At 40.3% G+C, this 15,556-nt stretch overlaps 1 protein-coding gene and 1 non-coding gene across 2 annotated transcripts; one reads left to right on the forward strand and one right to left on the reverse strand.

Moving 5' to 3' along the window:
• Nucleotides 1-1,004: 1,004 nt before the first annotated feature.
• Nucleotides 1,005-1,076, forward strand: trnac-gca (transfer RNA cysteine (anticodon GCA)). The gene has a single exon. It is a non-coding gene; the product is annotated as a tRNA-Cys (tRNA).
• A 238-nt stretch (nt 1,077-1,314) lies between these two features.
• On the reverse strand, nt 1,315-7,971 carry dcaf7 (ddb1 and cul4 associated factor 7). Its single transcript, XM_063472363.1, has 7 exons — nt 7,594-7,971; nt 7,120-7,278; nt 5,371-5,482; nt 5,145-5,263; nt 4,845-5,054; nt 4,498-4,615; nt 1,315-2,567 (listed from the first exon to the last, which is right to left on the reverse strand). The coding sequence occupies exons 1-7, from the start codon at nt 7,729-7,731 to the stop codon at nt 2,395-2,397; spliced, it is 1,029 nt and encodes a 342-aa protein (XP_063328433.1). The 5' UTR covers nt 7,732-7,971; the 3' UTR covers nt 1,315-2,394.
• Between the last annotated feature and the right edge of the window lie 7,585 nt (nt 7,972-15,556).

Here is a 15,556-nt window from a genome sequence, read left to right on the forward strand (position 1 = left end):
AGCGCTGGGATAATAACTGCAATGCCAAATGGAACACTGCAAACACTTCAAAATAACAGAACACACTAAAGCTATGTTTAAAAAGTTTTTAAATGAATATATAATATATTGTCATTTAGGAGGACGGGTTTTCCTAAATATTGTACACCTCAGTCTGATGCCTGTCTGTCTAAGGCCCGATCAACAAGTTGTAAGAATACTTTTATAAAAGCAAAAATCTTGATGTAAATTTGCCCAGCCTCACATTCAAGGTCAACTTCTTTTGCACTTCTGCCCCATTTTCAATTAGGCTGATATTTTCAGGTCTCTCAAAGGAAGGCCGCTTATGTCCCCTTGCTGTTGTGTCACTGCAGTGGCAGCTGGATGTCCTCTAATGTGTCAGCAATCCTGCAAAGCCAAGGGGAGCAGGTGATGAGGAAGTATGACTCGTGTGGCCAAAGAACTCAGGGCATCACACTAGAACTCCTTGTTGATAGTCTCACACTCGGGACAACTTTATAGTGCACAACAGGATGAAGCCAGTTTAGTATCCTCCTGGGCTTCCTCTTCACCCGACATGTAAAGAGGAAACTTCACATGAAAACTGATGAAAAAGCTCAGTTCCTGGAAACCCAGCTTCCGTTGCCAGTGGTGATCCGCCGCTCAAAATTTGGGTCAGTGAAAAAGCAAGTTAATGTTTAATTTCTGTGACAAATTTAAAGCATGTGCCCAGCATAAGCGGTCATAACATGACTTCTAGGGAGTGATCTAAATTTATCAGCTGCAGATGGAAGAGCAGATTAGCCCAATTTAAAATTGGAAGGCTGCACCTTTCAGACTTTTCAGGAGGAATAGTAGTAAATTCTTATGAAAAGCAAGTATCAGACCTTAAAATTATTGATGGGAAGTGCAATGTTGAGTTTTTTTGCACTGAAAAAAAAAGCTACCTTTTTTACAAGAACAGTGTTTTTGGCCTGTCAGGGAACTGACAAGTAAGAAGAGGAAAGGAGAGAACTGCACCTGTAGGGGGTATAGCTCAGTGGTAGAGCATTTGACTGCAGATCAAGAGGTCCCCGGTTCAAATCCGGGTGCCCCCTCTTTTCACCCTTCTACCAACACAAACTGAAATTATGTTTATAGGAGTGAGGCAACTGAGCGGAAGGTGAAAATGACCCCGAACTGTAAATAGACACCTCTGGCTCTCTGAGAACTGCAGGATGAATGTGCTGACAGCAGTAGATTTCTAAATAGATTAACTCATGCCATGCAAAGGCAGCAACAGTAAAACAATCTTACAAAAGCTGGGGGGGAAAAAGAAATAAAGCAACACAAAGCTTAGTTTGTAAGACATGGAGGAATACAATTTATTTGAGTAAATTCCATATTAAACTTTATGAAAAGAAAAAAAACTACAGCATGAACACTTGTCTTACAAACAACTTGAGTTGATATATTTATATGTATGTACAATTTGCCTTGTAATGGCATGCTACAAGGACATGACCCTTTAATTACTGAAAACAACAACAAAAAAAGAGGCAGACATAAACAGTCAGAAAGTTGTTTCCTCCCATTTTTACAGCTCACGCGCATGAAAAAAAATGCAGCTTTCCAAGCACAACTTTCTACATGTAAAAATAAGACAAAGAAGAGAATAATTGAATAATTTGGGGGGGGGGGAATAAAAGGCTGAACAACATTGCTCTGGTAGGTTTTGAGTGCTGCTGTACACGGTTGCTTCACAGCATCGCCAGCCGAACTAAAACACAACATATGATGACACACCACTGCAGTGATAACATGAACCCTCTCAGGTTATTTTACATTTTTCGAAAAGTTGCACCAGTCACAAGCTCGAGGCTGGGCACAGTCATCTGGAGAGAGTACATACACCCAAATTTAACAGCTTTAATTGCCACAAGGGTAAACAAGACTGCAATATATTAATCCTCGAATTATCGATAAAAAGGTATGCATTCACGAGAAAGGCTACAACATATTCCTACATATTAGAGAGATCTTCTGGCACCTACAGTAGCTGGTATCAACTTTTAGAAAGGAAACAGATGAAATGTACAAGGAAGGTAAACCCTTCATGAATATCACACGGCTGGCTACAAATCACACCGAGGAGTACAAAAATCAGACTTTCATACGCAGCAGCTCAAAGCACTCGTGTCTCTTCCAGCTGCTGAACACTACCTTGTGAGCAAAATAAATAAGTGCTTAAACACGGTTAATATAACAGTAAAGACATGGAAAAAACATTGTAAACCAGGTTATTGCGGAGCAGGTGTTTAATATTCCAAACACATTCAGAGAGTTCACTCGACACCTCATCCTCGTCTTGAAAACGTAGGAATGAGAACGGAAAAAAACAGTCCAGATCTGAAATGGCGCTCCTTCTCCGTGACTTCACACACGCAGGATCTCCAGGCAGTTGTTATAGCAGATGGCGATCCAGTCCGGCTGCGTGGAGGCCCACTGCACGTTGTTGATCTCGCCTTCGGCGGTGTAGGCCAGGATCGGGTCCTCAATGGCCCGTGGCATCTGTTGGATGTCCCAGATCAGGGCCTGGTGGTCGTCAGCTTAGAGGAGGCGGAAAGAAAAGGGAACAATAAAATTTAAACAATCAATTAATTAATTTTTTTTAAAAAAAAGAAAAGGAGACCCGGGAAGCAGGCAAAGCAGAGATATCGGTGCTGAGATGGAAATAAAATGTTTAAGTGCTTCCTCTAACATAATTATGCCAGGGCTGGGCAAAATAAGATAACCTTTATTAGTCCCACGCGTGGGAAATTTGTTTTAAAAAATAACTTTAAAGAAAATGTAACAAAATGAGCACAATGCTAATATTATTTTTTCTTAAAAGCAGCAAGGAACAGTGCACCTTTCTATCCAGAACCTGGCTTAAAGCTGGAAAACTGCCCTTCTGATCTATTCTGACGTGATGATGTGCGGCAGGGTCATCTTAAATTGTGAATCGAATCTTTGTTACGCTTTCTAGAGCAACGAATACAACATTTGGATAACTGCTGCACTGAATATTTGGCCTATCCACGGGCTTTTTATGACTGATTTTATTAACTTAATCACTCACATACTGACAACAAAGAGAGGGTTGTTTGAGTTCCCACAAAAAAAAAAGAAAATGGGACAGGCAAAGCACTCTTCTTTAAAGAGAAGTCTCACCCAACGCAATTTTACAACACTAAAGTGTTTTTATTAAATATCGTTTTGTATTTCTGCCCAAACTTATTTTAAGTAGACAAATGTTGGTTTTGGTGTTTAAAGTAAAATCATTACACTTTGTTAAGGTCATGGTTTACAAGACAAATCAAATCATTTATGCAATTATTTCATGTCCTAAAATACGTGACACCGAGTACAGAAAAAACACCCATAAAAAACAGCCTGACACTGTCAAGAAAAGGAATTTCTGATAATTCCAACGTTTGTTATCTCAACCTCACGGTCTGAAGAACTTCTAAAATAAACTGTAAATAAACCATGCACTATTTTGCTCCATATCCTCATCCAGCAAACATTTTGGCTATAAGGGGAAACCCCCGCTCACGGCGTGGGGAGTGAGTGCGACAGTCAGTATTTATCTATTTGCATTGTTACTAAACCAAAACCAAAGAACGGAGACAGTTTGCTATTTTGAATTAAAAATTCTGAAGAAACGAACAAAGACAGATCAAATCTGTTTTTGCATGTTAATCTAGATGTTTTGACATTTTAAAAAATCTAAAAAATAAAAAAAAAAGTTTTGTAAAAAAAATGTGAAAATAAATAAATGAAAGTGCTGAACTTCAGGTTTTTGCATGCTGTGTCACTTCTTTTTGTTGTTTTCACTGTTACTTGGCAGTAGGTAATATGGTAAATATGGTCGAAGCTGTTTGCCAAATATCATAAAACCACAAAAATAAAATAGCATGTTATAATCTTTTACATAATGCACCAATTAAACATTTCATGGCCCGTAACATCAGAAGCAGGACATACGACTACAGCCAAAAGCCTCAATTATAGCCCATTACAGACATGGACAGGTGGAGACTTGATGGCCGAAGTGTGCTTGAAGTCTGCTGCCTGTGGGGAATGGAGCGTGTTTGTAGTTTGTGGAAATGGAACAACAGTACTTAATGGGCCAATCACAACATTTCACAAATTTCCCACTGAAGGATAAAGCCCCACTAAATGGTTAAATTACCCACACGTAGTTTTTGTCATATTGTATATGTCACTATTTGTCTTAAGCATATCAAAAAACAAGTGAATGACTTTGTAGCATGACTCTTGTTTTTCTGTTTCTAAGAAGAGAATATAGTACAGTCCTGTTAATACTACAAATCAAAATCCAGCATATTGGCATCTTACAAGCCTTTAAAAACACAAATATAAACTTCTAGTTAAACACTGAAGTGTGTTATTTTATTTCTTAGCAGTACCTGAGATCACACATCTCCATGAGTGATTCAAATTTTATTGACGCCCTGCTTGCAGTTCGCTTACCTGCGGTGCAGATGTGACATGAGGAGTGCGGTGCCCACGCGATGCCATTAACACAAGCGCGATGGTTGTTCAGCCGAGCCACTGGAGTGCAGGGCACACGTACGTCCAGGATAACCACCTATTAAACAAAAAGATTTCAAATTACATAATAATAAAACTATTTTCCTCATACAGATAAAATGTGGCCTGATGTTAAGGTCTTTGCTGGGAATCTCCTTCTGCTGAGGTATTTAATGGAAAACTCTGGAGCAGGTACTTTGATAATTACATGCCCATAAAAATCTAAATGTTACTTTTTTATGCTCCCTAAAACAAAAAAGTGTTATAGTATTTTAAAGCAAACCCACCTCCATGCCGTCCATGGCCATCGTGGCCAGGTAGTTGGGGTCCTGTTTGTTCCAGCAGAGACGGAGGAGCGGGTGGTGCTGGGGGTCCTCGTAGATGATGGTGCTGTGCTCGAGGTGTCGCAGGTCAAACATGCGGACGGATCCATCGGCTCCAACAGAGGCGAACATGTCTCTGCCACCTCCTGCACGGCTGAATGCGATGTCATACACCTGCAGAGACAAACAGCTGGATTCAATTAAATATTCCTCTGCATACACAGCAACACAGGGATCACTTCTGGGCTCCAAACACACACACACCTCTTTGTCGTGGGCGATCAGCTGGGTCTTCACGTGTCCAGACACAAGGTTAACTCGTCCCAACACCTGGCCGGTTTCCAACCCCCAGATTGTGCAGGTGGTGTCAATACTGGAAGTACCTGCAGAAAAAGCAACACAGCTTAATGATTTCAAAGGTCACAAAAGAAAGAAAAACTACATTCAATTTAGTAACTCTTTACAGTTTACGACATACTGGGTTACTTACCAAGTAGATTAGGATCGACTTCATTCCAGTCAAAGGAGGTGAGGGGAGCGCAGAAGTCTGAGTTCTTGTTGTTATTCAGCAAACATTCAAGACGTGTTTCTGTATCGCTGACCTGCAACACAAACCCAAGGACTCTTACAACAAGTGCTACCAGCTAATGTGCCACCAGCCAGCCACCAGGACGAAAAAAAAAAGATCTTTTAGTCCTTTTACATGCAGTTGTGTATTTCAGCAGCAGACAAGTTAAATAAGGCTGGAAATACCGTTTTTACTTTTGCTATGAAAACATTAAAAAAAAAAAAAAAAGACCAAATGCATCTTCTTAAAAGTCCTCAACAATTCACAAATGTAATATTTCCTGCTTTGAAAACAGCTGGATATGTTTTTAGCAACTAAAGAGGATTAAATCATGCATTTGTTCCATGAGGTAATAGTTACAACAGCGGGACACTTTCAGTTCATAATAAAGAAGTAAAATGTGGGTCATTGATGTGTTATTAATAGTTTTTTTTAACAACAGCAAAGCTCCATAGTGCAGAGACACAGAATAGTTCTTATTTGTTAACACAACTGGCTGTCTGATCCTCTAGTTACATTTGTTATCTGCTCATTTTATCTCCTAAGACTTTAACAAGAAGAATCATGCATTCATTTCATCCCAGTTAAATTAATGCAAATTCTTCTTCGCCCCACAGGCTCTTACATTTAATCAGGTGACTTACTCCCCGTCTGTTTTAGAGTACAATTTAAAACATTATAGTAGGTATTAAAAATATTTAATGGTCACTTTAAAAGCCAGTAGGTCATAAAGAGATGTCATCTTGATCTCTTCCCTGTTATTCTTCATCTTTCAACTGCTGCTTTTAGAGCACAGCAGCTCATCTCTCTCCATCTCACCCTGTCTCTAAGCATCCTCATCTGTCACACCAACCCTCTGCATGTCCTTTCTCATTACATCTATGAATCTTCTCTCTGTAGTCCTCCTATTTTACTCCTGTCTGGCAGCTCCATATTCAGGCCTCCTTTGACCAATATTCACCATCATTCACTATGCACATGTCCAAACCATCTCAGCCTTGCCTCTTTAAATCTGGCTCCAAACCACTCAACCTGAGCTTTCCCTCTGATGTACTCATTTCTAATCATGTCTAATCTCACTATCAGCCTGTAAACCTTCCCTCTCACTCCTCCTATCCTTGTGCTACAAATCACCCCTGAAACTCATCTCCACTCCCTGCCCCCTGCCTGCACTCTCTTCTTCACCTCTCTTGCCTACCTATGCTGCTTGCGTCTTCATTGTTACACGTGTCCCCCTCTCATTCACTCACATATATTCTGTTTTGATTCTTCTAATAATTGAATCTTCTCTACAACATACCTCCACTTCTCCAGACTCTCTTCCACCTGCTCCCGATCACGATATCATGTGAACATCACAGTCCATGGATGCGCCTGTCTGACCTCATCTCTCAGCCTGTCCATCACCAGTGCCAACAAGAAGTTGCACAGAGCTGATCCTCAACACCGTCATGCTATACTCAAACATATCTTCCAGCACCCTCGCTCCTGTGTGGTCACCCCTTTGCTCAAAACATACTACTCTAACCGTGTCTTGTTTGTCGTTTTCTTTTAAGTCACTTTTGGAAACTCACGGTTTTAATTCATATTATAATTTCTATTAGATTTTGCTTGTTCTCTTTGTAGCGTGTTCAGGATTTTCCTATATAAAACAGTTATCTGTATTCTTACCCTCCAAATGCGCAGGTAGTCCCCACTGGTGGCCAGCAGGTCTGGATAGACCCCCTTCGTGTCTGGGATCCACATGATCTTGGTGGTGGGGTAAGGGTGGTCAAATGTGTTCCTGCAGACAAACTCTGAGCTCTCTTCCTCCAGACCCACCAGCTGAACCTATGCAGGAGGGAAAAACATCTCCTGTCATATCAAACAGACGACCTGATATACCGGGAATGAAACCAAATGGCTGTTCCCAAGGGGGTTCGGAGTTAGAATTATCCATTTATAGTGGCGTTACTAAGGGATATTATTAGTAATACACAACAAAAGACGCGCTGGTTATTAACACATATGCACACTGTTGTTGTTTTAGTTTTACTGGTAAATAACAACAGATCGGGCATTGTTATTGTACGCTAGGGCAGCTAGCATTAGCATTAATTCGTCAACGCTGCGTTAGCTGCTCGCGGCCCAAACCACACTGCGCACCTTGTTGTTGTATTCCTCCACGAAGCTGCCGAGAGCCAGCCGAAACCGTTTGTCCGGACGGACGCTCCAGTTCATGGCGTACACCGTCCATGGCGCTTCGTATTTGTAGATTTCTTTTCTTTTGCCGTGAAGAGACATCCCCCCTCGAACTGCAGCCAACACACCAGCGTCAGCGAACTGCGATTTAAGTAGTCCCACAAGCGAAGTTCGACCGCTTCTTTAACTTGTATGAACAAATGGCGGCAGACACGGCGACAGCGACTATTTAAATAAGCAAATCTTGTCTGAAAGCAACGTTTACCACCACGTTACTTAACAAAGAGTACCATCGCTCGCTTCAACCTGAAGAAAAGGTCAAGTCACACGATATCCAGATGACTTCCGGTTAGTATTTCCAACATAAAAGCCCCTCTACTCTTGAATTTATTGGCGGTCAGAGAAGAAGCTTAGAGGTGCATTACCGCCACCTGCTGGTTGGATGTAAATAGCGGGTGCTTAAAAGGTGGAAACTGCTCCGTCTCCCTGTAACGCCTGTGCTTTTTCCCAGGTTAAACCAAAACGAAACTAAAAGCTAAAAATAGTTGTGAAAAATAATTCTGTTTACTAAAATAAATATAAAAAATAGACTTTTAAGAAATAATTAAAACTGAAACTGAAACGATTTTGTGAACGTGGAAAACAAACTGAAACACTAATCAAATCTGAGTTGAACCAGTGTTTGAAAATGCTGAAATAGAGCAAATATTTTCTCCTTTTTCTTCCTAAAAATTTCCCGACAAACATACAATCCATCATCTCATCACAAATGCAACTATTTCCTTTTTACATGCGGAAAAAGTCGAAGAATGTTAGTTACTTTGCCTTTCTGGGGACAGCAACAGTACGTCAATGAGTCTAAATCAACTATGAGTAAATTGTCTTTAGTAATATCATATTCATACAGCTAAGCGTTCTTACTTACGTCTATCAAATAATGCATGACATTTGCAATGATTGCTTTCTTCTCACTCGTGTGCTTTTGTTGTATAATGGCATAATAAGGACTACACTACGTTTTTCATAATGCTTAATCAGCATTCACACTGATTTGTTAATGTGTAATGTACTGCAGTGTTTTTTCTGCAGTTACTCTAAATATACGTTAAAATAGTATAAATGATTTACAGTTAATATATTTATTTAATGATTTTAACCAATTCTTCCCTTTTTTTCATCACAGCTGTCCTGTGCCAGATGTTCTGTTGACCCACTGAAAGAGGCATCATTTAAGAACAACCCAGAAACAACAGGAAGACTGAAGCTCATCGCATTGATCAAGCAGGACTCATGATCTTCACCAGCAGCTCCCTCACAGGGAAATCTTCAGCACTCCTCCGTAGGCCCGCCCCAGGAGATGGATACACCCAGCATTTCATGAACACTGTGATGGAGACCTTTGGTTTGTGTAATGTTATAAATACTCAGATACTCCCCAGAGGCTCCGGACTTTTACATAAAGATATTATATTCAGTCCTGTAGAAAGTTATATATTTAAAAATATATGATCCTCTCTGGCATGAATAACTCTGAATCACTTTATGGTAAACAACACACTATCTGCAAAATCTGTGAAATAATTCCAGATGACAAGTTTGTAGTTCAACATACAAGTGACGACCTTTGACCTTCATCAGGTTTTATTTAATTGTGTTAGAGAAAATCTCATATGCTCTTCATGCAGCTGAGTACATCAACTGTTTAAAATGGAAGCTGTGCAGGTCTGAGATCAGCAGCTTTGTGAAACACCAAACTGAGGTTAATGTTGATATATAGTGACACAGTTAGAGGGGTGATTAATCCTTTTGGTTTTTTTGTCTTTAGCTTTATCAATAAAACAGCTGCAGCTTTCACTACAGCACATGTAGTACTTTAACCTTTGTACTGTTTTCATCAGTTCATTTTGCAGTTAACATGTTGGATGATCTGTCTGCTGTCACTGGGTGGTGCTGAAGTCTGAATCTGAGGGCAGCTCCTGTAATCACAAAGAGTATTTAAAAATAAATTTCATTTCATTATGTATGATCTGAGCATGCACAGAATGATCCACACATGTATGGGGTGTAAAGTTGTGTTTATATATATAAGGGAACAAGCTAATAGAGCTTGTTTGTGAAACATCGACAGGTTTTCTGGAAGCTTATCTATATTATAATCACAACTGAAGATAAAATTTAGACCACCAAACTTAGCGAAAATGTGGTGAGGAATAAAATTCCAAATGGATACCGGATTTTTAAGAAAATGTTTAGCCCAATTAATCTTAAATGTATTGTTTAGAGTAGTAAAATCCAAAACATTGAGACCACCGTGTTCATAGTCATTCATCACTACACTTTTTCTGATGTAATGTGTCCCGTTTTTCCAGAGGAAGTTGAAGAGCATTCGGTCAATATCCTTACAAGTTTTGCCGTCCACATGCAGAGAAATTGCTGCCTAAGTCAGTCGAGACAGAGCTTCTGCTTTTGAGAGCAATACCCTTCCTCTTAAACTTAAATCTCTCTGCAACCATTGATTTAAATTGGTTTGAGATTTTTTAATAATTGGGGGAAAATTTAGTGAAATTCTGTCTTTTGGATCTTTGCAGATAATCAGACCTAAATATGTTGCTTCATTTTTAACTGTTATATTACAAATACTCTGAACATTACACTTTTTGACAGGTAATAATTGACATGTATTAATATTATTGGAGATGTGCCTGTTTGTCATAAATCCAGACTGTGTCTCATCTACAATATCATCCAAAATATATTTAATTCTTCTAGCTAGCAATAGAGCTAAGATTTTATAATCATTATTTAGGAGGCTTATTGGTCTCCAGTTGTCTATAAAAACTAGGTTCTTCTTAGGTGGGGGAATTAAAGTAATAAGTCCTTGAGTAAGGCTGGGGGGAAGAGTGCCCCTTTCAATACTTTCATTATAAACCTGCAACAAAAAGGGTGCAAGCTGAGAAGAAAATGATTTATAGAATTCAGCCACCAGCCCATCTGTGCCTGGAGATTTGTTGATTTTAAGAAATTCAATAGATGAGTGTGACAAAGTGGGTGAGAACACCATTTGTCCATATTCTTAGTTAACATTCTTGTTTTGATTTAACCATATTTCACATGTAATCTGCAATAGGCAAACATCTACTATCCTGGGTTTGTTTATGTTTTGCACTTTTACAGATTATATAATATAACATCTTGGTTTACGTCAATTCCTACAAGTTTGTTAAGTTAACATGTTATTTATTTCAACTGTTAATTTGTGTTGTTTAGAACTTACCTTACCTACCTGTCTTCCAGAAACAAAAGGAGGAAATGTAGTTTTACCTACTGCTTTACACCTTCTGGGTTCATCTGAGGTCACAGGAAGAGACCAAGTGCAGGAGGGGAAGAACGCTTGTAATTTAATAAAGTTGATTTTAGAGGGTTTATGGAGAAATAGATTTATTGTTGTAATATGTATTGATTACACCATAGAGTTTATTTTGTTAGTAAAGAGTAGTAGAGGTTTGAATACAATCATGTTTATCTTACCTACCTACTGAATGGAATAGTCCAGAGGAGAAATTGTTTGGTTAAGTGGACTATTTAAGCCAGGGGTGTCCAAACTTTTTTCACTGAGGGCCACATACATAAAAATATAGGAGGGGCTGGGCCACTTACTAGAAATTAGGTATATAACCTTAACTGTAGCGTATTAAAGTTAGAAAAATCATTTAAAAGTGGTCAAATGTGTTATATTGTTGAATATAATTAAAGACAAAACTGCCTTCATCACAGCTTTCCATAAACGGATCTTTATTGATTTATTCAGAAAAAGCTTTGATAGCTCATTCTCAGAACAGCAGCAGATTTCTTCTTGGACAGAAGATTTACAGTACAGAGAAAAAACAATAAAGGGGAAAATGGGACGGGTACATTTCAAGTTTGTTATTTAAGTTCTTAGGCTTAGCAACACACCTATTAACGTTCGTTTGAAACGGTTATCAACATTAACAGACTGAACTGGACTTAATAACAGGAGTGCATATAATTTTAGTAAATTATTCTGGTGAGTATCAGCTGCGCTGGCTATGTAAATCGGGCCATCTAGCCGCGGTGCTGATCATACGCCACTCGTGCCAAAAATCCAGACAAATGTCACTTGATCAAGGAGGAAATCTGCATCAGATGAGATCAGCTGACTTTGCATGTGCGTGCGCTGTGCACAGCGGTGTGTACTCTGTGTGTTAACAAGAAAAACGCATATAAGAAAGAGGTGCGCAAAAGCGGGGTAGTGACAGAATTGATGCGCATTATTGATATTTGAAGCATGTGTACCTGCACATTAACACACGGGTACTGTGGAATATATTTTTTAGTCACCTAAAGTGCTCGTGCTCTCGTCCACTCCCCGCAAAAAACAATTAGCAGCTGTGCGGTGTCTGTGGCATCAGTAGCGGTTTTAGATACGGGCGACACGGGCGGTTGCCCGGGGCGGCATCGTGGTGGGGGGCGGCATCACGGGCATCGGCAAAAAAAAAATGCTCGTACTCATGCTGCCCCGACATCATGCCAGCGCATACTGGGAATGGCATAGGCACCGATCGGTTTTCTATCGCCCATTTGCTGGGAGTAAGGGCGCCCTCCGTTTGCGAGGTGCGCCTGCTGCTTGCGGCAAAGGGAGGAGAGGGCGGGGCGGCGGGGGATTCTCTGGGTGGCTGGAGCAGCATCTAATAACCAACTCGCAAAATAAAACAAAATAAAAACAAACCAACAAACACGAAAACAGCAGACATTATGATACAGACTTATAATTTGCACCGATGTTTTTTCGAAATTCTATACGCGAAAAGTGAGCGCGAGAGCCCTCGGTGCGCCTGCTTGCTGCTGAAGTCAAAGTAAACTTTATTATCATCTCCGCTACATAGAGTCCAGTATATAGAGAGACGAGACGACGAGGCTCCAGTTACAGCAGTGCAAGTAAACAAACAATAAATATAAGAAGAGTAAGAAAATAAATATACACTTTAGGACCAGGGGTAAAGGGATCAATAACAATTTAAAATGTATATTTTATATTTTGTTGATTTAAAGTCTCACACACAACCCGTTTTTAAAGTTTAAAAAAAAGAGAAAAGAAGAGGAGGAGTTTAGCGACTTCCACAGTCGCTAGAGGCCGGGGACTGAGCCTGCCTATTTGCCTGACGCGCTGTCAACTGTACGCAATAATGCGAGAGGTGGAATTGCTTGCTTGTTTATTAAAGTGCTTGAAAAGTTTACAGAGCAATGTGATCGGCTCGCGATTCAAACTCTTAAAACATCACAGGCTCTAATGCAACAAGGGGAAACTCGTTGTGCTGCGGTCAACAAAAACTACGGCTACCCAGCCCTCCTCTCTGTCAAAATCAAACCAGTGAAAGACAGACTGACAACGCCCTCTTAATGTCACCGCTAGCACCCACGTGACTACACATCACCATAGCAACCAAACAAATGAAAACCCAGTGATCATTAAAATTCAATACATTTAATTATGGCTCCTACAAGGAGAAACGAGCAAAAGATACAGGTAAGCAGATGTGTCATTGAACAATGGCAGGTCATGTATCCTAAAACATTAAGAATCAGAATACTTTCTTAATCCCTAAGGAAATAATGTGGGTTACAGTTCCTCCAAGAAGAAATGGTAAAAATAGTAACAGTAAGAGACTAAACTCCAAACAATATATACAATAATATAATATTAATTAGTCAGTTTGTTGATTGTTGATTTGTCCTGTTCTCATTGTATGACGAATTATGATGTCTGTTTGGTAGCCGTTTGCATACTCTCTCTCTCTTCATATATAGGGTCATAAATGTGTGTGCGCGTGTGCGTGTGTGTGGGGGGGGTGGGGGGGGGGGGGGGGGCGCCGCCAGAGGGCGTGTTCGCCCGGGGCGCCAAACAGGCTAGGACAGCCACTGTGTGGCATCGGTGCTCTCATCGCATGCGATGGAGTAAACATCAAAAGCACAGCTTTATCAGACAGTTGCAGTTTAATGTTGGCTGACGAGTCTTCAATGCGTTGCACAACTGTATTTCTGGACATGCTGACGTTGTTGAAGTCCTGCACTTTTTCCGGGCACATTATTTCGGTGACTTTAACGAAGCCGTGTTTTATGAGGTCTCCATCTGAAAAAGGCTCGCCATGTCTTGCGATGAGTTGGGCGACCTCATAGCTGGCTATTGGAGCCTTTTCCTGGACAATTTGAGCACGAAAAAAATACTGTTGCTGACCCCACAGGGGAGCTACCCTTTGCTTTAATTTCTGCTCTCGCTCAGCACCAGTGTAGGATGCATAGGCCTGATGTTTGGTTTCATAATGACGTCGTACATTATATTCTTTCATAACTGCCACAGTTTCAGTGCAGATGAAACAGACACACTTCCCCTTGAATTCTTTGAAGAAATATTCACTCTCCCACCGTGTCTGAAATTTTTCTGCACTCACTTTCTACCTTTCACTTCTTTGGTTCTGCCATGTTTGGTAACTTGGGGTAAATTTCTTCTGTGATTGTCCTTTTTGGTAGAGCAACTGCCTAGATCAACAGTAGCTCCCCCTGGTGTTAAAACTAAGAAGTGCAATACACTCAAGCAAAAGTTGAAGTGCGGGCCATATTCTATTCTATTTATAAAATTACTTGAGGGCCAATTAAAAATGGACTTTGGACACCCCTGATTTAAGCAGAAGAACTGGGATGTTTGGGGAGGAAAATGTTCAGGTCAGTGTAGCTGTGTGCAGTTTGACCTTAATTTCTGTTGATTTAAGTTCAGTTATGTTTATTTGAACTGAGTTATTTATAGAGTTGAGTTTCTTATTTGTTTCTTTGAAAATATTGTTTGGGTCACAAAATGCTGAATAAATCACTTGCTACACTGGACAGCATCTGTAATGGAGGATGTCACGTTAAGAGGGATGGACCTCCTGACTATGAATGATGAAGATGATAAGGTGCTGACTCTATAAATCCACAATCTCAACAGGGTTGTCCGATCAGATCAGAATAGATGGCTTATCCACAAATCCACTGCCACTCCGGTCTCTGTCGTTCACTCATTTATTAACAAGAAGCCGAGGTACACATCCATAATGTGAGTGAGGGGATTTAACAGGCTGCAAAATGCTATATGCCGTGTGGTGAAGTGATGGTGTGGTTTCTGTTGGAAAGAACATAAAAGTCTTATATAATTATGTGAACAGAGTGAATTAAATGTGTAATACAACAATACAAACAATACTGAGTAGTGAAACGTTCAACCAAAGTAAGAGAGTATCAACAAATGCTAATCTTACTATTTACATAAATTCTAACTAGGCACTTTACACAAGAGCTAACATGAGAAATTAGTGACGGTCCCTAAATGACCGCACGGCAGAGGCTGCTTCGCAGTAAAGGGCAGTAACATTCGGTAAACAAAGTGTGCGCCACGGATTTAAACAAGGGTGGACAAGAGTGGACAATGGCCGCAGCAAAGAACAAACAGGATACAACACAGAAACTTACAGTCTCATGGACGCACACCGCTAACAGCATTAGAAGAAACGAAAATCCACACGGTGAGTAAAACTCTGCTGACTCTCCACACCTGCAGCTCCGACCGAACTCTCTGCGTCGACGTGTGTGCGTAATGATGAGGTAGAATTGTGTTTTCTGATTGGTGAAGAGGATGGGTTGCCTCCCCGCTCATTGGCTGGTCAGCAGTTGTGTGCTGATGTATTTACTCGGCAGATGTGGCTCTGTTCGTCAGTTCCGCCGACTGGCTGGCCTTTTGTACAGCATCAGTCTCCTGCACTTCTTTGACCGCTTAAGTCAAGTCCTACCACAATGTCAATATCTCTTTTTCAGTAATTGGACTGTCACAAAAAAGCCTATCAGCACTTTTAATCATTTCAACATTATTTACAGAGTC

This window comes from Pelmatolapia mariae, linkage group LG4, assembly GCF_036321145.2.
Source record: "Pelmatolapia mariae isolate MD_Pm_ZW linkage group LG4, Pm_UMD_F_2, whole genome shotgun sequence".
NCBI classification, from domain to species: Eukaryota; Metazoa; Chordata; class Actinopteri; order Cichliformes; family Cichlidae; genus Pelmatolapia; species Pelmatolapia mariae.